Source organism: Catharus ustulatus, chromosome 18, assembly GCF_009819885.2.
Source record: "Catharus ustulatus isolate bCatUst1 chromosome 18, bCatUst1.pri.v2, whole genome shotgun sequence".
NCBI classification, from domain to species: domain Eukaryota; kingdom Metazoa; phylum Chordata; class Aves; order Passeriformes; family Turdidae; genus Catharus; species Catharus ustulatus.
Window position 1 is genome coordinate 7,919,921 of NC_046238.1, and position 23,168 is coordinate 7,943,088.

At 39.9% G+C, this 23,168-nt stretch overlaps 1 protein-coding gene across 1 annotated transcript in view; it reads right to left on the reverse strand.

Moving 5' to 3' along the window:
* Positions 1 to 962: 962 nt before the first annotated feature.
* The window catches only part of MAPK1 (mitogen-activated protein kinase 1), a 33,784-nt gene continuing 11,578 nt past the window's right edge, over positions 963 to 23,168 (reverse strand). Inside the window, exons 2-9 of the mRNA XM_033075501.2 lie at positions 17,609 to 17,791; positions 16,440 to 16,629; positions 12,129 to 12,245; positions 11,006 to 11,120; positions 10,351 to 10,482; positions 8,134 to 8,243; positions 7,280 to 7,407; positions 963 to 5,101 (exon numbers count right to left, since the gene is read on the reverse strand). Of these exons, the coding sequence (XP_032931392.1) occupies positions 7,291 to 7,407; positions 8,134 to 8,243; positions 10,351 to 10,482; positions 11,006 to 11,120; positions 12,129 to 12,245; positions 16,440 to 16,629; positions 17,609 to 17,791 (964 nt within the window). The 3' untranslated portion in view covers positions 963 to 5,101; positions 7,280 to 7,290. The remainder of the gene's footprint in view (positions 5,102 to 7,279; positions 7,408 to 8,133; positions 8,244 to 10,350; positions 10,483 to 11,005; positions 11,121 to 12,128; positions 12,246 to 16,439; positions 16,630 to 17,608; positions 17,792 to 23,168) is intronic.

Here is a 23,168-nt window from a genome sequence, read left to right on the forward strand (position 1 = left end):
AGGAAATCTGTGTGGCATTTCAAACACTGAAACAAAGATGACAACGTTAAGTCAGTCAGTTGCTTGTCAAAACCTTCCTGGAGCCAAGCAGCTGTGCAGCTGTACCTTGAAGTCCCTCCCTGAAGCACATGCTATGGTGAACACACCTGCCAGGGGAACAGCCACAGCCAACAAAAATGTAAGAACACACAGAAACATGGCAAAAATTAAATTCTGTATTATTCTTGGGGGAAAAAAAAATCTGTAGTCTGCAGTAAAAGCCAAGGAGGGGAATGAGAGGGAAATTTTTACAAGCCAATTCTCAGAGCTGTTACAGACCTGTCAGTTATTGTTAAGCTTTCTTTAGTTTCAGGTCACATTTTTTGCCTTTTCATATTAATTAGAGAAGTTTTTAGCTGCCATTATCCAGATACACCATTTAAGAGTTCAGTTCTTTAAAGAAGAATTAAAAGTCCATGACAGTGATATGAACTTACTTGTACTGCTCCCAGAAATCCCACATTTCAAACCCCTGATCGGAGTAGAACCTTTTTGTACTGAAATGAAAACATTTGGTCTCTAAGGATTACACAAGTAATATTTTTCAAGATTTTGTGGGTACAGTGCAATATGAATATCCACATAAAGAGTGCCAAAAAAGCCCATGAACCATCAGATACACTGCAATTGATTTCTATCACTCAGCAGGTCAAGATTTCATAATTTTCTCACACCTTAGATAAAACATTTCTGCTTGTCTATAAAGAAAGCTCATCTGTGGTTTATTTTTTTTGATAGCTTCCCTAATTGAATTCCAAGCTGGTAGAGTTTCACAGGGGGACACACACCTTGAGCAGTTAGAGCTCTGGCTGCAGGCTGCTCACCGTGCACTTCCAAGGAGGGGCAGTTTAGGATCAGCCAATGGAGCAGCTCAGGGCAAAGCAAAGTCCCAGTCGTTCTAGATATGCACGGAACTATGCTGGTTTGGTAATACAGGGACACAATTTAATGATTTTCTTTGCATTTGTTTTTACAAGATTCAGATGCCAAAAACAAAACAGAACATTAAGTTACCTGATTTAAAAAAGAAAATCACAAACGTTTACAACATCAAAAGAATAAGACGAAATATAAACCTTTGCTACTTACAATTGATCTATACAGATTAACCAAATCACAAATCTGTCACAATATAAATGTTTAATTGTTACAATGAATAAGAACATACAGAAAATGATTTATTTATTTTTTATAAAATCTTCCTTTGCTTTTTTATTTTAAACTTACCATTAACTAAATTAGCTATGCAGGACTTGTGGGGTACATGACTAAGAAGGCACCAACAGTACAAAGCAAAGACAAAGCAGTTTGAGTATTTTAAGAGTGCTCTACACTGATACAACACGAGAAAAGGCAACAATAGTAAGTAAACCAGCTGCAACCTTTAGAAATTTGTTCTAGATTTACACATGTAGTCCAACTTCCACATTTCCGCCGATGTGTCACTTGGTTTGATCACAGCACATGCTACAAAAACCACTGTAAGCTTCACTTTACTAATGTGCACTTTTCACTAATTTAGTGTCTTGATTTCAATTGTTAACTAAATCATTTTGAACCACAAATGTATTTAAAACTTAGTAAAAGGATTGTTTGGACTTTTTTGTTTAAACCACTGCATTTACAAAAATATTTCCCCTAAAATCTGGGATTGCTTGAAGACATTGCTGTACAAATATAAAAGTACTATGCAAGGGACCAAATTCATAAGTATATGGTGTGTATGTATAGATCTATATTTATACCATATCACTGTGCTGTAACAACACAATAAATTTATCAATAACCAAGGACTATATAAACTACACTAACATAAGCAAATATATATTAATAAAGTTTAAATCTATAGTACAGTTGCTCAGCAAACAACTTCGACATGGTATAAATATATTGTAGCATATTACAGTGGGCAGCAACAACAGGATTTTCTTTCTCTCATTCTGCAAGGAAAGCCCTGCTCAGCTCCTCAGGTTTTGTTTGGCCACTGCCGAGTTCTGTCCCCAGGGGCACTCCCGGCACGCGCGGCCCCGCTCTGGTGTCACAGGGCTGAGGAAGAGTCTGGCCACAGGCAGGACAGCAGAGTCAGAGGCTTGTTTGCCAAAGCATCCATGAGAATTTTGTGTTTGCATATTTTTCTTCAGCTGTAAGGTTGGAATGTTTTTGACAGTGAACTGTTTACATTCCTTATTCCCAAAGCATCTTTACCATGAAATATGCATGCTACTTCGATTAAGAGTTGCTGTTCTCCGCTCTAAAATATAAAAACTGCATAAAGAAAAGAACCCAATGTAAAATGATGAAATAACTGACCTAACACAGTGTTGTTAGAGGCACCTTCTTTAAACTATTTTCAAAATCTGACCCAAAAAAAGAAAAAAAAAAAAGAAAAAAAAGAAAAAAAAAAATCAATCGTTCTTCAGCATTTGACGCATCAACAAATTCAACCCAACAATGTTTACTGAGTTCAGTAAAAGACTGATGAATGTGGTTATGGATCCTGATGGATGCCAATTGGATTCAGCAAAAGTAGCTAAGGAAGAAAGCCCAAAAGCACCAGACATTAGGTAAAGCAAACCCTCGGCTTCTCACTCAGAGAGACAGGATGCAAGGGTAAGTCTACACCTCCCCAAGCATCCCAAATTAAACAAAGTATTAAAAAAAGAATTGGGAAACAGAAGGGTGAAGTAAGCTGCCAAAGTTCTTCCTTAATAAATTAAAACGGAGGTGTTACAAACTAATTTCAGTAACAGTCATCTTTCCAACCATGCCAAAAATGATTCCTGTTGTAATGATGATCATGCAAGTAGCAGAGATTCTAGAAATATTTCAACTTTTCAAAACTGAGTGAGAAAAGCATTTTGGTAAAGATGTGTAGAAAGGTCAAGAGAAATTTCTACACTGGTATCAACAGTCAAGTGCATATTTCTTCTATAGAAATGTTTTTAGCATAGGTTCCATACCACGATTCCATGATCACTTGTGCAGTGTCCTGACAATGCTCCGAATTTGTTCCCCACAACAGAGATTTATGTACCACAGGAACTTCCTAATAGAAAATGCCCTTTAATGATGAACCCTTGCTTATTAAAAATTAGTTTTGGCAGACTAACACTTAAACTATAGGAAAAAGAAAATTTTGAAATGGAATCTTGTAAGCACCCTTATCTACTGGAGTCTAAGTTAATGGCTTTCTAGATTTCTCTGAAGAGCAGACTAAATGGTATGAGGAAGCCTGGAGTTATTAACCAGCCAGCATCCTTATGTACTACAGTAGCAATTGAACCTGATTTCCATTCAAAGACATTACCCAAGAGGAAACCAAAAACTAAATCTTAATGTTAATGTGAAGATATAAGATTTAAATTTATTTCCAGGAATTACAAGTGCATTTTGTTCATATTAGCAAGCAGTCTTTATACAATCCATTCTTCACTGCTGCCAAAATAAAATGAGAAAAAGACAGCAGAGATATGAAAAGCTAAAAATAGAACTATTTTTCCTAAGTTATTTGTTGAATAGCATTTCAGTTGAACACAACTCAGAGGTAACAATAGATTATTTTTTTTCTCAATCATAGGCATGTGGCACTTAGACAATCATCTTTGCACAGAAAGCTTTAACAGTCATGCGAGGGCACAGTAATTATTTTAAACAAGGCAAATTTCTCACCACAGAGAGCAGTGGGGAAAGAAAAGGAGGCACTGCACTGGAACATAACACCTAGTAAACTCCACATTATACAATTTCAGTAACAAATACTTGAAAAGATCATTAAAAGGTATACAATTTTAAACGGTATTTAGTGCTAGCTTTGTTTGGTTGTCCTAACTCAGCATTATCAGAAAAGTTTGATAGTACTTGACAACAGAACAGTACTTCATGTCACGAGCTCATGGAGGCTTGATTACAAATCACCATAGTGTAGGTTGCAAGAAATGAACTTGAGATGCTGACATGCTGTAGGAGCAAAAGTAAAATCAAACTTTCTCATTTGAAGATGCAGTGTTCCTCTCTGCAAGAATCTGAATGTCAGTGATTAGATTCAAATGTCAAAACTATCAATCCTCATTTGAAGCATTTCATTGGTATGCAGGATGTAGACTGAGTTAATTAACATCATATTTTGGTTTCTTGCTTGCCACCAGATAGGGCTGCCTTGCCCAGGAAAAGCACTGGCCATGGGGTCACGGTGCCATCGTGGTCTGCGTTAACCCTTCGAGCAGCCAGGGAGCAAAGAGCAGCTGCAGCTGCCACCTTGCCTTTGCACAGCCACACAAACACTACTGCATGGTAGGAACTCTGGGAGCACTATGCCTCCAACGTGGGTAAACTTTAAATGATCTCTCTTAGAAAAAGCAGGGAGAAAAAGGTACAAATTTTGTCAATACATGGAAAAATGTTTCTTAGATGAATTCATTTAAGTTGGGCTCCTATGTAGCTCTTACACTGGATAGAATACCTGTATGTACAGCACAGGACACCCAAACAAGTGCATAAGCAAGATTAACATGAACACAACTTATGCTGCAATCCATAGCATAATGGTACACTCTGCTGGATGCTAACCAACCATTTCTATTTAAAAAGGACGTGCAAAAAAAATCTGGGATGTCACTGACTTAAAGTGCCCTGAATAGTAGCTTTTCTAAAAAAAAAAATGCCAGCGACTTCAGTAAAGTCAGAAAAACATAGTTCATGGTGTAAACGTCTTACAGGTTAATGAATTCTCTTCTTGGATATTGATCCAGGAGTGAAAGGAACCACTGCATCTTTCAAACCAGAAAGCAAGCAGTTAAAACACGGGCAGCAGTAGGTGCACGTACAGTACAGTACTGCAACAGGTCAACAATGGGCATTACGCATAGGAGTGTCAATTACAATTCTTCAGGCTTAAAAGATTCATTGAAAGCATGAAAAGCCAAAACTACCAGGAACCGCCCTCCTGAATGGCTCAAAGGAGTTAGTGGATAAGCTGAGAGAGGCCACAAGACATGACCAACAATAAAGAACTGGGAAGAGGAACAGCAACGTTTGAGCATGCCCAGTCCTTTAAGTCCTTGTCCTAAAAAGAGAGCAGAGACATATTTCAGTGAAGGAAGTTTAACATCACCTTTTAAAACAAACCCTTTTCTATTTCTGTGCACACTGTGTTTACCATGAGCCAGAGACAGCAGGATCTACAGATGTTCAAAAAGAATCTGGAGACAGCAGATATCAGGGCATTCCATTTTAAACTATTAATTCTTGGAAAGATTAGGAAGATTAAACGTAACTAATCAAAAATCTGTTATTTTCATATTGCTTCTCAATTCCAAAACCCAAGGCACAGTTTGAATCTTGAGAAACAGCCCAGTGAGAAGAGCTGCCTGATAAAGCACAGGGGGTGTGTGCAGGGGAACAGGAGTCACAGCAGGACACTGTTACTGTGCATTTGAAGCCAGCTCCTGGGGACTGGCCCCCACTAGGATATCAAGCAGCCACGTTTAAACTGTTGTGTTGTGGCACTATTGGCAATCCTAACCACAAATTACCAGCATATGATCAAGCTAAGTACAGTATTTCAATTTCAGTATTGTGGCAGCCAAATCAACTCTGCATAGTAGCATTTGAAGGTAACATTTTTATCAAACCAGAAATTTCTGCTAGCAACAGATCATTGATATCTTTATCCCTAATCCTTTTATCCCTTAATCCCTAATACAACCTAGGTAAGTATGGTCTGGGCAAAGAGACAAGCAAAGAGATCACAAACTATGATTTACCACAGCAGTAACCACTCGCTGTCCTTCCTTGAGACTACAGCCTATTAGGAACAGGTTTCATCTTCCTACAAATCTGAGTGACTTTCTTCACCATGTGTACATGCACAGTTGTGCTCTCACACAGAAAACAAGGGTGGGACATTAACACCAGGCAGTTACTGTGTCCCAGGTCTGCTCTATTAACAATGCCAACTAAAAGAACCAGTATGTGAACCTTTTAATTATTACAACAGATCCAATATCACCTAGCAAGCTTAAGTAAACAAAATGCAGTATTTGTGAAAATTGAAATTTGTTCATTTTTGAGCTTCTATACATCTAAATATTCAAGTCAGTGGCAACAGCAGTTACCCTATTAAAGTAAAAACTGTATTTTTAAAAGTTTCCCCCACTTTTTTTCTTTTTCTTTCCCATTAATTCATCATTAAATGAAAACCTGGGGGTATATGCAATGCAGAAACTGAAATCCCATTTTTAGTGCAGAAAAATTATTCTTTATAGCAAAGCCACAAAGCTCCTGCACACTGGCAGCAGAGCTGAGGATTTCTGGCAGCAAGGAAGTGCCCTGGCTCAAAACTTCACCTTCCTGCTGGACCCGCCCACCCAAAGCAGTGACTGCAGAATGCTGCTCTGAGGGAGAGAGCACTGAGAGCACAAACCAGCAAACCCAGGGCAGCCTGCTGCCTTTGGTTTGTTTTTCCTTTCCACTCATGAAACTTTGATACTTTCCCCTATTAGTATCACAGAAGTTTCACAGGTATTCCAGTCAAGTCAGTGTTTGACCAATTTGGTATGAAACTCCTGAGACTTGCAAGCCTTGTGGAAGATCAGTTAAGTTCATTGATTAAAAAAAAAAAAGTCAGCCAGTGAATATCAGTACATTTCATTTTAAATTAAACTCTTAGACCATCAAAATACTAGAAAAATTAGTCATAAAATTAATGAGTTTTTAAATACCTATTCTTCTTTACTCACACTATTTGGGAGCTACTTAAAACTAAAGATAATTCATGCTACAATTTCATGTCCAGGTTTTTTCCCTGAAAATAATTTAAGAGATTTCTCCTCTGTACATGACATTTAGGAATAGGTTTTTATAAAAGTGTTTGAAGCCACATGAAAAAAATTATGTATCTCTAATATATGAAGAACATTGCCCCTTAAAGTGGTTTTTTTTTAACAAAATTTGCATTTCAAAGTGTTACAATTGCTTTTATTCTAAAAGCAGCACTATTGAAATGCAATTCTTATTCCCTAAATGTAACCTACAAACAAGGCAAACACCTCACACAGCTGCCTGTGTGGACACTTCAGTGCTGTGGGCAAGCAGAAACTTCCCCCAAAAACAGAACAAGACAGGTCAGGTCCTTGGACAGGCAATCAGTGGGCACTGGGAAAGGCAAGTCCTACACTTCAGCAGTAGCACCAAAGTCCCAAATCCTCCCCCTGCCCGAGCATCCCCACTGCTGGGACTTTACCTATGCATGATTTAAGATCGGTATCCTGGCTGGAATCTTGCAGTTTCCTCAAAAATCAATTCTTTCAGCTTTTCCTTCGGCAAGTCATCCAACTCCATATCAAACTTGAAGGGTGCTTCAGCTACAGGCTTAATAACACAAAAAAAAAAAGATTGCTTTAATGTCACTGTGCTGTTGAATTTCATGCAGTCCTTTTATGGATGGGGAAAAAAATCTGAAAATGTCCTTCACAAAAATATCTAATACTGAGCAGTCTTGAAGGCAGAACTTCCCCTATTAGTCCTATGTGTGCTTTATGTATTAATTTACCAAATTTTACATCAACCACAGCAAGTAGCAAGTCAAATCTAAACCACAAGTTGAAATATTTGTTCAAGGCTCATAACTCAGTATCTACCTCAATAAAACAATTATTTTATACATTTTTATTTATTGGAATAAACATATCTGTTCCTTCAGGAAAACTAGCTTATTTCCTCCTGCCCTATTTCTTCACAAAAAGGAGTCAGAAGTCTCCTCAGAATTGTACATAAGCTGCAGCCAGTTCCAATACAGAGTTTTTAAAACAACCTGATGGCAAACTCAGTCATTCTCTCCTTTACCTCAGACATTGTGAAATCAGGCCACACATGAGCTGAGAATCTCCATTTCTGGAGAGGGAGGGCACCTTAGTATCTATTTATTGTGTGGCATCTCCTAAGCATTGTACTAAAATGAGAAATACAAACTTTGGTAATTTGATGCAATTTGTTCTTCAATTCCTTTAGTGTATAAGAAATATTACTCTTAAACTAAAGTAGAAAATAATCAGCTGGATCATTTTATCAATGTTTACATTTTAACAATGTCTTTACCTCATCACTTGGATCATAATACTGCTCCAGATATGGATGGGCTAAAGCTTGCTCCACTTCAATCCGCTTATGAGGATTAAAGGTCAACATTTTATCCAACAAATCAAGTGCTAAGAGGAAAAAAAAGTGAGCAAGGGTTTAATACACACTCCACAAAAGTGTTACAAACCCTGACCTTAGCCAGGCAATACCCACTAGGCAAGGTCTGTGCTAAGGGCAGTGCACCCCTGGAGCTCCCTGCTGCAGCTGGGACCTGGAACAGGCACAGAGGCTGTGCCGGCCCCTCTCAGCACTCCTGGGCTCCACTGCCCTGGGCACCACCTGCTGCAGCAGAGGTGTTACCCTGCCAAAGCCCTTCAGCCCCACAATGGATGGCAAGGCAAGAAACACACGGAATCCTAGGGTACAATCTGGTTTGAACTACAACAGAAATTAAATAATTGAGACTTTTTCTTCTCTCAGAAAAATGCTTTGGACTTTTGTGCCAAAATCCAAACTAAGATGGAGCTTTTCTGAAATAATTATGAATATGTTCTTATTCTGAAAAGAAAACCTGTCTGTTTATGGATGAAAATGTCATCCAGAAGTCATTAGGAGTTCTAGATCATCACAGTGAAATATTCTGACACACTCAGCAGCACAGAAGATACTCTCCAGAGATGATACAAATACATTTATATTCATGAGATTCAGGCAAAATCTGTTGAAGACAACTCGTAAAGAATCCATAAAGAAGTAAGACAGAGAGTGAAGTCTGATGCAACTCTGGACAGACATCACAAATCAGTGCTACTGCAGTTGGTCAGCTGCTTTGCCTGTAACACATTTCCCTTTTGCAAGAAGAGAAAACACTGATTATAGGAGCAAGAAGCCCTAGGACATCTGCAGTATCCTAAATTCCATCCCATTTCTTCTCCTCACCACATAATTTAAGAACCAGAACTTTAAGAGAGGCATCCTGATGCAGTGCAGCAGTTGCAGCAGGATGAGGAGCAGACCTGTGAGCTCAGGTCATGGCACAGCCTGGGGAGGGAGGATGCACCCTCACCACCACCCTGCCACTGCAGTGAGCTCCCTGCAGCACCCAGCACTGTACAGGAGACACACCTGCATTCGAGGGCAGCTCCAAAAGCCCCAGAGCTGCACTGGAACCATCACTCAGTTCTGCTGTGGCTCCCTCAGTGCCGGCAGCTCCCGTGCTCAGCCCCAGTCAGAGCGCGTGGGGCACAGCGCTGCTCCTGCCCCGAGTGCTCCAGCCCCTGAAGGCTGCCCTGGCACAGCTGCCCTGGCACAGCTGCCCTGGCACAGCACCAAACAGCACATTCCCCCTCAGCTGAGGTACCAGCACTGCTGCCATCTGAGCTGTCACAGCCCACGGGGAGGATTCTCACACTGATCAGCTCTGGTACAAAAGCAGAATAAATCACTGCTGTTTTCCCTCAATGACAGGGATAATCAGCTCCATACAGTTCCATCTGCAGAAATCAGCTTTTACATGGTAATTTAGTACCTGATCATATCCACTAAGAGTAAATTATCATATCAGTTCAAAAAGAAGTGACTTATGAATTGTGCTACAGCAGGTAAAAGAGCACTGTATGGGAACACAGCCACCCTTAGACTGTATGAAGTTGAGTACAAAAGGTAAATTAAAAGCTATCTAGCAAAACAAAATCATATTTACCCTTTACTAAAGCCTTGTTAAGAAAGGTTAACAATTATATTCCTTGCTTTTATAACTTTTGTTCCTCATATCCTAAGTGAATTTTTTAGCCCATGCAATTTTAAGCTCTCAGGGTACCTAAGGATCCCACTCACTGATCTACAACTGATGCACAAACTCTACCCAGGGCAGCAGCAAGCGGCTGCCACCTCTGTGATGTTAGAAACAAAGTTCAAGACTTGTTTGCTGCCAGTGTTGAAATCCAGTGCTGATGTTCAGCACTTGAATAATGTACCGTGCTTCCAAGGACAGTGACAAGAGTTTGGATTTCACATGTAAGTTAGAAACTAAACACAACAAGTAGAATTATTAAAAATTGCATTGAAAAGAAGCTAGTGTGAGGGCTTTGTGCTGGTTTATGATTTTATATTAGATTTACAGTGCTATTTTAAGGCACCTGCATGTTATATTTCCAATATAAACATAAATTCTTAGGTTATAAAAACTCCCATCCTGCCATTACTTTGGTACAATGTAATAGAGTTATAAAATACCTTTGGGGTCAGCGTTCGGAAACAGCCTGTTCCATGGTACCTTATTTTTGTGTGGTAGGGAAAGCAAGTAGTTTCTGGCCTTTAAATTTATTATACAATTCAAATCTTCTTGGGAAGGGGATCCAAGTATACCTAAAAAATATGAATACAAACAATAGTGCATTCTGTGAAAAGCACATTAATACAGCTGTATCATATCTGCTAAAATTCAATATTAAAACTTCTGGGAAGGAGACTTCAGATGAAATGTTTTAAGGATAGCAAATACTTTTAGAAACTTTTACTAAAAAACACTTTTAAAATAAATGGATCTGAGTTTTCTAATGATCTGTAATCTCTTACAAAGATCCCAGTGGCGTACCTACAGAAATTTTTTAAAATTTGGCCTGGACTTAATATATAAGCTTTAATTTTTTTTAAATTGTGTTTTAAAAATACATCTGCTGATGTAGTAAATAAATTGATAAGTATTCTCTAGTTGTCCCCAAACAATGATTACCTGTAGCAATTGCTGCAAAAATAACCAGAGGGGACAGCAGACACACCTACAGATCCACACCTTAGACGGTGACCCACTGGGGAAAGAACAGCCCAGGTGGCAGAAATGATGGAGAGACAGATGGATGTGGAAATGCTGCTTTTCCATAAAGCTTACCAAGGATATGGTTAAGTTGGTCAAGGTAGTGTTTTCCTGGGAAGATGGGTCTGTTGGAGAGCATCTCTGCCAGAATGCAGCCCACTGACCAGATGTCAATAGACTTGGTGTAACCCTGCAAGTGAAGCAGAAACACATTCTTGTCAAATTTTTGCATAATAGCAGGAACATGTTACTTTAGCAAACTGTGAATGTGCACACAAATAATCTTTTTCTTTTTTAGATGAGTCATGTTTGTTCATGCTGTTTGGTTTTTCTGTACAAATGAAATAATTAAGAACCATATATCAAAATACTACTTTGAAGGGGTAGCAAGAACTGAAGCCTCCAAGATACAGTTTTCCAAAAGGATTCCTTAAGTTTAGCTACATCTGTTACCAACTGCAAATCGCTGAGATACCCTGATTTTGTAACAAATTTAAACTAAAACATTTTTGAAATTTGGACATGCTATTGCCAAAACAAAACAAACCCATCAACTGGAACAACAGCCATCCCAGAATATAAAATACAGCTCCAGCTGTCACCCAGGTGTTTTGCTAACAAGTGTCTGGCTGTGGGAGTGGACACAGGGGTTCTGAAGGAAAGGGACTGGATGCACCTTACAACAGACACAGAACACAACAGTAATTCCAAATATTCAAAAACCAAAGGAATGATTTCATGAAGACTATGGGAATGCAATTAAGACTGACACATAAAGATGACATGCCTTCATTCAGAATCAGATTCACCCTCATTATACATTCTAAACCTAAATTAAGATGTCAAGATAACATTAAGGCAATATTTGCAGCCTTGATGGAGGCAGCAGTGGAATGTTCATTCCTACCGCTCCTGTCCTGCTCAGTGGCACAGCAGGTGATGGAAGCAGTCTCATGACTGGCAAGAAACTGGAGATGTGGCAAGTTAAGCACATGATTACTCAGTTCTAGTACCCAATAATTGATTATGGAATCACAATTTAGTGAAAGCCAGTAGCTCTACTGGAAACCCATGCCCACTTCTCCCCAAGACTGTGCGTGCGTTCTGATCCTGAAAACACAGGAAGGGGAAGCACAGTTGGAACTCACAAGGGAATGAGCAGCACCAGCAGCACCCCAGCAGCTCACTGTGAGCTTACCTTAGAATTCAGCATGATTTCAGGAGCCCTGTACCAACGTGTGGCCACGTACTCTGTCAGGAATCCTGTGTGATCATGATCGGGATCTGCAACGCGAGCCAATCCAAAGTCACAAATCTGGTTGTAGAGAAGTAAATAGAAAAAAAAGGCACATTAGACACATTTTCAATGCTGTAACATTGCTAACTCACCATTCCCCAGTCAATGACTGTGGGTGTGGGTAACACCCACAAATGCAGTGATGGCAACCTATGTTTTTAGAAACAAATTATTGCACAAAGATGAAGAAAAATGCTTTGGATCAATCACAAAGAATATCCAACTGTCATTCAGGGACCAGGAAGGACAAACAGTTCACAATTTATGTTCCAGTATGGACTTGCTTACAGCACCTTTGTCTAACAGGCAAAGATACATTGCTCCAACCTCTCAGAAACTCACCAGAAATCAAAAAAAAAAAGCAATTAAGACTTCCAGAAAACATAATCAGCAACCAACACATTTGCATCAAGTTCAACACCCTCTTTTACAAAAGCTATCATCATAACTGCTTCTTTACATGAGAAACAACCTATCCAATCATGAGATAATGGTAGACTGGAGAGATGGGCTGTTGAAGGAAGCATAAGCCTGAAAGACAAAAAAAAAATCCCCCAAAAACAAACACAAGCAAGAAAACATTTCTCAACCCCTTATAAGGAAAATGCTTTTATCTAACTACGAAAAGAAAAACAAACACGGATTTAGACCAGCGAGTTCAGCAAAAAGGAAAAGGTGGTTTTAGTTATGCTCTGGTAAGGAGGCTTCATGCCTTTCACAGCTATTTTGGGTCTAGAGAGAAATGAGGAAAACTGAAAATGTGAAGACAGACTGCTGTGGAGCAGAGCAGCTGCTCCTTTCTTACCACCCCAAAGGTCAATGGGAAGGATGTCGAGTGGCACATTAGACACATTCACAAGTTTTGCTGCCCCCCAAAAATACCAGGTTATGATTACCACACAAAGCACATTTCCATGGAAGAATACATACTCTCAGGAAAACCAGGCATCAAACACAGGAGTGACAAACAGTGGGAGGTTCCTCTGCTACATTTGTTTTATAATATTTACTCTTAGATAGTCAATTGTGTGCAGTGATTATATTGAAAATGTGAAGTGAAAACAGGCTGTAGTCAATAAAGTCAGTAATGGAAAATCCTACCAAAACCACAGAAACCTCACTTAGCCCTGGCAGATATTTCTTCATTTTCCTGTAGGGACAGCCTGTCAGTGAAATAAGTGATAGATCAGTTAGGGAAGAAATACTTCAGCTGACTGAAAGCTACATGTGAAAGACAAGATTCAGCAGCTGACTGTTACACAGAGGCTCTGAAGAAAAGGCAATAATGAATGTCATAAGCCAAGCTGCATGCCAGTACTTTAGCTACATATTAAAAGAATAAACCCAGCTCCCTGAATCCTTAGAAAACAACCCCAAAATGAACCTTTTTTAAGCATGGCAAGGTTCTCCCAAGCTACAGGAACAGAGCAGCTGCCTTGTGTGCAATTAGCAGCTTACACAGAGACTCAGTACAAATAATCAGAAGAGCCTCCTCTAAAGACAGAAACGAAGAAACTGGAGGACAGCTTAGAGACTTCAGAAAATAATTATGCAGCAAGCAAAACTGTTGTAATCTCTTCCTCCTAACCTCGGAAAAAGCAAGATAAGATTACAGTCAAGGAGACTTGCGCAGAATTTCAGTATTACACAAAAGCAAAGCACTAGGGCTTGCTACTATTAAAACAAAAGAAGAAAGACACTCTCTGGTCCATAGTGAAAAGCAAGAACTGAATTACAGAAGATGTCTCTGAATTTCTCAACTCGAGTAGAAAAATGCTCCTGGGATGGAAAGGAAGAATAATGACAAAGAGAGCTCATTAAAATGACAAAAAGCCCCTGCTGACAGGAGCAGAAACAGGTTAAGCAAAAAAGCAGAAACACCATTAGTGAGAAAGACTTCAAGGTTGAAGCTGCAAGGAAAGGGTTTTGGCTGCAGAGCTGACAGGAGCGATAGCACAGAGTGAAAGGGACACTGGAGAGCCAGGGCTCTGCCTGCAGCCCCGGGTGAGGGACGGGCACAGCTCTGGCTGGAGCTGGGGAGGGCAGACACTTCTCACCCTGAGCCAACAGGACACACTGAGAGCAGCTGCCCAGCTGGAGGGGGCTGTGGGGCCCCTGTGCCCATACAAATGATGATGCACAGCAGGCAAAGCACCAGGAGCTAGATTTAAGCTTTTCCATGCGAATGAAAACAACAACAAAAATAAAAGAAATCATCTGAGAGCAATATAATAACAGGCAAATTTGCTTGGCATTTTTACTAAGTCATGGCAGAGAATAAAAAACTGCATAATGAAAGATCCAGGTATGTCAGTCAGTGTTTCGTGACTTGGAGAGACAGAACAGATGCTACTGAGACAGAAGAAATTACTCCCCAGCTAAATAAATAGATTTTAAAATAATAAATAAATAAATAAATAAATAAAACCAGCATCCTATTTATATATTTAGCTTCCACTTCTTGAAAACAATGTTCTTGCAATCAGTATCAGGGCTTTTTTAAACAGAGATGACTTAAAATTGGATGAAGCTATCGAGCAGATGGGAAGATTTAGGAAGATCATGTACACACGACCATTGACTAAGCAAATGAAATGACACCATCAGAACTGTAACATACTGAAATACCTGCAGTTGCATTGTTGTAGCCTGTGCCTCTGTGCATTTGTATAAAAGGAAACAGTGACATTAAGTTTGTTACTGATAAGATGGTGGTTCAAATAGTTGCATCTCCAGAATGATTGGTCAAATCCTGAAACAAACACTAATTTGTTGTTTTCCTTTTCCCTCCCTCATCACCTTCCTTTCATGCCTGTTGCAGTAGATAACAATTCTTCGTTGTTTTAATAATTTTGAGTTTTCATTATGCAGACAGAACTGATCATGTAGCCAGTCTTTAGAAGGGACCAGCATACAAACAGCAAGGAGTTGTCAGACAATTTGATACTTGGAATTGTGTCAAACCTGAACAGCCCACAACTGGTTCACAATTTGAAGAGGGTATTTTTGTTTTGTGGTTAGTTCGTTGAGAAAGAGCTACACTAAAAAACAAAGGGTAATTAGGAGCAACACAGTATTCAACACACACACTTGTGCCACCTCAGATCAAGCATTGTAAACTCTGGAATTCCACTCCATCAGTGGCCAGCACCAAACACATGATGTACAGTGTGAAAGGGAACATATTTTAATGCCTCTGTCATCTTCCATGGATCTGCCACTGCAGGACTCTAAACCACAGGGAATAAGGGGTGCTTTCTGCTAACTTGCTTGGTGGCTTTTTAAAAACTGCAATATCTACAGTGCTCTGTGATACCAAATTCCACAGCTTAACAATGCTGCAAGTAAACTTCACCTGCTCCTTTCCTCCCCCCCATTCACCATCCCTATGCCACTGACAATGTTATCAGTGCTATCAAATTCTATTGGATTCCTGTTCCTCATGCAGTATCTTCAGCAGAGGAGATGCAAGCTAAGTATCTTTGTGATATGGAGAGCAGTACTTTGAAATCCTGTTCTCCTCATACCACAAGAAATGTGATAACTATGATCACACTGAAGACTCAAAACCAACTGAAAGGTACAGAATGGCATGTTTTCTGTTTTATTCTGTACTTCTGTTCTAATTCTTCACACTTGATTTGCTTTTCTGAATGCCACTAAGCATTGAGCTGACATTTTCCAAGAATCATAACAGCTCTAAGCTCATCCTTCTGGAGTATTAACAAACACAGAGCCCATCACTGGAAACGCAAATTGGGAACACTCCCTCTGTAAGTTGCTGTAAATTGCTGTGCATTTAATCAGCACTGCATCTCACACGCCTTTAGCTGCCCACTAACACAAAGTCCTCTTCCAACAACAAAACATTCACAGTGCAAACAGAGAAACCAAACCTTGAAACATACACAGTTCTGAGTTTACTTCTGAGGTAAACATGATGCTGCTTCAGATCAGTATTTTCACCCAGCTTTCAAAGAAGCTGTTTCCAAGTCAGCCTCCAGATGGAAACAGTGATGCACTCATTACAGCAGCCTAACAGATTCTTAGTCATTCAAATCTTGATAATTATTTTATCAAACCAAATAATGTTTTGGCAATCTTTCCAGGACAAAAATCACATTAATACCCAGTAAAAACCCCACATTCATGGCTAGAGCAGTTCATTTATGAAGACCGTGGCAGGAAAATCTGTAAGAAATTTCAACTCACCTTGAGATCACACGTGGTGTTAAGCAGCAGATTTGAAGGTTTGAGGTCACGGTGAAGCACATTGGCTGAGTGGATATATTTTAACCCTCTCAGAATCTGGTAAAGGAAGTAACAAATGTGGTCGTTGCTGAGGTGTTGAGTCTTTAAGAGCTTGTAAAGATCTGTCTCCATAAGATCTTGCACAATGTATCTGTGAGACAGTCGATGTAAGGCAGCAAAAAACCTTGGTGTCATGGCAGATATCAACACACAGTACCCAAGGAAATGTCAAAACATTTTTTCTGTCTTATTTGTCTGTTTGATGACAATTATGAAACCATGTAGTTGATTCTTGCTTTAGAAGTTTGGAATCCAATCAATCCTATTAAATGATGCAGCCCTTTATAGAATAAAGAAGCATCAGCATGTGATCCTCTCAAATTAATCATCATAAACCTCCATTTCTTCATAGTAGAGCTTGACTTTTATTGGAATCTTAATTTAATCTGATTCCTATCCTGCTTGCCAAGAAACAAAGGGTGGTTTTTTGGTTAATGAGTAATAAGCTTCCAAGATACTGATTTGCAGTTGCATAAAAGCAGGAATGTAGATGATATCATCATTTCTGATCATTTTTCTCTACCATCTCCCCATTTTAAAAAATCAGCTATTCTTCTGTACAATATATATTTATTATGCTATACTGAACACAACAGTCCTTTTCTTACCAAAACTAAATCCCAATATACTAATATGATTTTTTAATAAGATTGGAATGAAAATTAGTAGGGATTTTTTTTGTTTTGATAGGAATGAGTTAAGTAAAATTTTATTCCCCCTTAAATCAAGAAAATTTGAGACAATTATAGCAGAGTCTGGCTATTTTACTTTCTCCTCAAAGCAACCAGTTCTAACAGTAGTTCTACTAAGAGCAAATATAGTTTTAGTTTAATCACATAATTCTAAATCTTCTCTACAATGTTATTTTCCTGGAAAAGAAAGAATAAAACTATTGCTCATCTACAGCAAATCTATAAACTGGTAAATACTATTAACTTCCCTTTTGATTTACAATAATAGAAGCCAACTTTTATTAATATTTAGGAAGGAAGAGCATGAAGGAAAAGAAACAATCAGAAGAAAGAAGGCAACCATTACTAATGATGCCAAGTAACACTTTGAAAGGATACACATCTTTCATCTGTTCAATAGTTGGAGCTCTGATAATGTCATTTATTCCAATAATATTCTCATGCCTGAAGCGCAGTAGGATCTTGATCTCTCTCAGAGTTCTCTGGCAGTATGTCTGATGCTCAAAAGGACTGATTTTCTTTATAGCAACTCGAACTTTGTTGACGTTATCATAAGCAGAACTAGAAGAGAATAACATGGATTACAAGGAATATTAAATTCATTCAATTCATGAAGAATGTCAATTCAATTCAATATAGGGGTGGTGCATTTTGTTTACATTTACTTTTATCAAATGGGGAGAGGTGACAGTGACAAATATTTTAGTTTGGTGAACTGACAAACCCTGCTGTTCTTTCACCAGCCTGTTTGGGTCTCTACAACCATGGGCTTTCCCAGCTGACTTGGGGTTTCTGATTCGTGGGTACTGCACAAAGGAAAAGGTATTTGTCCTCTCTATCAGCCTGTGCAACAAACCAAGTCTGAGGTTTTTTCTAAATGCTGCAACCAACCATCAGAAGTTTCAGAAAGTTCATCTTCAGTTAACCCATTCACTATGGGGTGCAGAAAAACCTTCAGAAATTATCTTTTAAGCAGCAGAATTCCACGTCCTGTATCCAGCTCCCACAGTAACACAACCTGTCACACTTCCATCAGTCTACACTGTCAGCACCTCCATAACAGACACGGAGGAACAAAAGGGAGAATTTGTGACATCATCTTTCCAAGTTCAATTCCAAAGATAACAAGAGTTTGAGGAAAGAAAGCTGTATCCAGGTACACACAAGGAGTGGAAGCAGGCAGCAGCACAATGAGGATCACAGTGACTGTGACCCACAGAAAGGAACTCTCTCCTCCCACAGCTCCACTTTCCAGGAGCTCAGAACTCCACTCCCAGCTACACCAATAACTCGGTTCAAGAAACTGTTTCTGTTCAACCTGCCTACGCATTCATGAAGAATATCACAGCCTGAGTCTAATTAAAAGTCTCAGTAAAACATACCTAATTTTCTAAAATCTGGACTATGAATCCTAACAAGTTTTAGTATGTTTTCTATTTCTTGTTTAGATGAATATCAAAACATCTAATTATCATAACTTCTACCGTATTAGAAATATATGGTAATTTAATTAATTAGAATTCAGATGTGTTTACATTATTCTTCATATGCTCACTACTGCATCATTAGGAAATTAAAAAATAATCAAGCCTACATTCCATACATTTCTGTTAGCCTCAACTAATTCACATAAAAATATAATCATACTAGCCAAGGAGGCTTTACATCCCCCCAACTTTCTATAATTGAGTCCCAGAACTTTCTTTGATACTCTTTTAATTGGCCTTACTCTGTTGAGATGTCCAGGTACCTGGTGACCAGGGTAAAGCAGAATAAAATACAAAAACCCAGCCAGAAAAGGAGACCTCAGAGGAATTCAAATGCCTGGTCACATCAAGGCTCCTCTACAACTAAGCAGAGATATGGTGCAACAAGGTGTTTTTGAGATGGTACTGTTACCACTGGATGCAAAACTGTTTAAAAGTTTTTCACTTTCATTATTAAAATGGACATATAATTCAGTTAATTAGGGTCATCAGTAAGATCTTCAGGCAGCACATGCATGTGTAACACCATCCTTTTTGAAGGTTTTCCCACACAAACCCTTTGACCTGCCTGCATCTCCAACCCTGGTCTGTACCCACAGACAGCACCATTTATTTGCCTCTGGAAACACTGAACTCAAAGGCTCCACGGGGAACTTTGAAATGCCACATGCTGAGCAAGCATTCATTACAACTGTTGTTACTGCATATGTATAGATAACACATTAGCAGTTCCTCAGTCCCAAAATAGATAATAACCGAGTGCATAAGTGGAACTGGCATCACCTCCAAGAGCACTTGGGCCCCAGTAATTTTCTTAGCTCGTCACCTGTGGTGTTTACAATAGACCAGTGAGGTTGGGCACAAGCAGAAAACAAAACCAGAAATAACTCTGGAGCACCAACAATCTGGATTTGGGAAAGAAATTAAAAAAACTCTGTGGGGCATTTCGTCATTATAAACAAACCTCCTGGCTCCTCCTTTGCACTGACCTGAGAGGTTTTTCTGCCACAATGCAGAATCTTACTTCCTTTCAAAAGACTGAACAGCAGCAGCTATGCAGAGTACAAAAAGGCAAAATGCCAGTATTTACCCACTGATGCTGCTTAAGTAAAAGCTCCCAGTCTCTTAAAATGTTTGATAAATCAGTTATTGCTTCTCAAGCAAAGGTGGCTTATTGACGAAAAATGTTATCTTTCCTTGTACAGATTAAATGAATTCATAAATTAAATATACCAACATTTCCTCTCTTGTAGCTGTTTCACCTACAGTCCTTCAAGCATTTTCTCAGCAAAAGGTTTATGCTGTTATTTAGAAAAGGATGGCTAATTTTGCTTTCTGATGGTTTAAGTATAATACAGATGGATTCACTGAGGAAAAAAGCTGCATATTTGGAATAAAGATACAATCAGTTTCCTCTCCAGGTACCTTCCCCACACAGTCATCTTTCTGTTTGTATCAGATTTCCCCACACTAACACAGCTAAGCTTCCATTGCCTCAGCTGAGGGGAGCAAAACTGAAACATTGCCTAGTTGAAACATTAAAAGGGACACTGGATTTATTTCTGATGTCACATTCGTTGAAAGATGAGCCTTTCTGTAAGTGATTAAACATCTAAGGGATTGTCTCAACTTCTATGAGCAAGAAGCTAATCATACAAGCAGTCAGGTACACTTGCTGGTGCATAATATTTTAAATGTCATGCATAATGCAGGTACATTGAGAATCTGTATTATCTAGTTAACAGCTTTTCACATTCTCAGCCACAGCCCTTAAAGCACATATTGCTTTAAGTAAACTCTGTGACCCTTTACAAATGCTTTCTCAATTTGACACGTGCTATAGAAAAGTGTAAAAGCTACACATCAGAGTGAACTTCAGTGGAACTGAAGTCAGGCTACAACCAGAGCCCTACCTGCCTATGAATCCCTATGGAAATCACTGACAGACTATGCAGCAAACACATGAATTCACAGAACGGGGTCCTTTGTGAGGCACGCTGAAGCATTCCCTCCATCCAACCTTCACCGCCTGCCACCAGCACACATTTACACACTCCTGCCCAGAGCCCTGCTCTGCTCCCAGCGTGCATTCCAGTATTTGCAAACAAAAACACCGTGAAGGTGTGAATGCAGGCACATCCCCTGCAGTCCATGCACCGGGGTTCATCCTGCGGGTTCCGGCTCATCCCGGCCGGTTTCAGCTCATCCCGCGGGTTCCGGCTCATCCCGGCCGGTTCCGGCCACAGCTGCAATTGCTGATCTCACTTTAGCACTCCTGATCAGCCGTGCTCCCCCTGCAGCCCGAGCAGGATCAGCTCCACACACACCCATCCGCCTTCCAGCACATCCTCAATTTAGATTATTTGCAGTATTTGTCCCGGGGTGCACAGTGTAACCTCTTTGCACTGTCAGCTTCTATTAAACCCCACAACAACTGGTTATATTTGTAATCAAGCAGTTAACTGGGACATATTCTGAATTCAGGAACTTTCTAATAGCTTGACTTTTTTCCAGAGAAGATAAAAATCTGTAAAGTGGGAATAACGGTTCCCACTTTACTATTAAGACTCTTTATGAACAACTCTTAGAGTGCCAGTTTATAGTTTTTAATCTCTTATCATTAAGTACAGTAATTTCACGATTATAAGCCGCACTGAGTATAAGCCGCACTTCCAGGTGTCGGCAGCTTTTCATTCTTTGTCCGTACATAAACCTCACCTGATTATAAGCCACACATTACAATACAGAGTGTGATAAAAGGTATCTGTTCTATCACCAACTGTTGAGGGTGGGGGCAGTGATCCTTATCTCTGTGGGAGATATTCTGCTAATGGACCATCCATTGAAACCAGGCAGGGCATTGTTCTTTATCTTGTCACACCCCATCCTTCCTCCAGCCAGTCATTTTCTGCTCATGGCCATTGAGTCCCACTGTGGGACTGATAAAATTACTGCATCCCATTGGGAGTTGCTCCAGCCAGGGGGAAGAGCCCAACATTTCTTACTAAGATAAAAACAGAGGTTTTGGGACACTAAGGGAGTCCCTTTCTCCACTGGACTCCAGAGGAAAACCGGATTTCTCCACATCTCCACTGGAGCTTGGGAGGGAAACTGCACCTTGTACAGGAGCACTGCTCCAACTGAGCCACATCTGTCACTGCAGGAGGATGCAGCCACCATGGAATGGGACTGCTGCCAACACCCTGCCTGATGGGGTGTCAGGTTGTACTCTGACTTTGTCAGGGTTTGGAGTTTGTTTCTTTGTAGTGCTGTATTTCTATTTTAATTTCCCTAGTAAAGAACTGTTATTCCTAATTCCCATATCTTTGCCTGAAAGCCCCTTGATTTAAAAATTATAATAATTTGGAGGGAGGGGGTTTACATTCTCCATTTCAAAGAGAACCTCCTGCTTTTCTCAGCAGACACCTGTCCTCCAAACTAAAACAGCAATTTTTCATTCTTTGTCCATATATAAGCCACACTTCGGGTTCGGACCAAAATTTTAGTCAAAATGGTGCGGCTTATAATCATGAAATTACTGTACATATACCAATCACAACTCACAGAACTGTCCCATTATGAAGAATCTGGTCACCAATACTTTAAATATTCAGAAGGAAGGGTTTATTTCCATCCCAATCATGTGCAGCCTCATAAGGTGAAGCCACCATTCAGCTGTGAGTTCTATTTATCTGTAATGTGATAAATTTAAATATAGATTTTGCAACAGCCCAACTGGTGTCTCCACATTATTCCTATTTCAAGCTGTGGTTACCAACCTGTGACTACCTGCAATAGCACCGTTTAGATACTTTTGCAACATCGTGTGAAAATCAATACAAGCCCCAGCAGCAGAGTTTATCACTCCTGATTTTAAGTATCTTGTAAATACATAACAAAGTTTTGACTAAGTAAAACATCAGGCACAGCTGTACAAAATAAACAGATGAGCATTTATAACCCAAGAAGTTGCACCACATAACTTTTAAAGCCAGTTTTCATCCTGCTCTCTGGTACCCACTCCTTTTTAGACAGAAGCCCAGGGCAGGGCTGCTTCCAAGAGCAGTGGCCAGAGAGGCAGCGCAGTGGCCATGGGCCCCTGTCCCACGAACTCCCTGGCAGCAAGGGAAGCTTTCCCCAGGCACGTGTGGCCGGGAGCCAAAGCTCGGCCCCTCCTGCCCACAGCGCCGGCTGCGTGCTCTCACAGCCATTGCTATTCCTCGCATGTGTCTCGGGGCAGAGCTGGAACAAGCGAGAGCACGCTGCAGCTGCCGCCAGGAAAGGAGCCAGCTCCTGGCAGTGCCTGCATCCCACAGAGGGCTGCTCCTGCTCACTGAAAAACAACTGCCTGCTCCTCTGCCTGCAGCCTTCCCCCACCATGGGATGTTCTTCCAACACTTCCAGCATTATTCACCTCGTGGCTGTTTTACAGGCTGCTCTCAGCGCACACA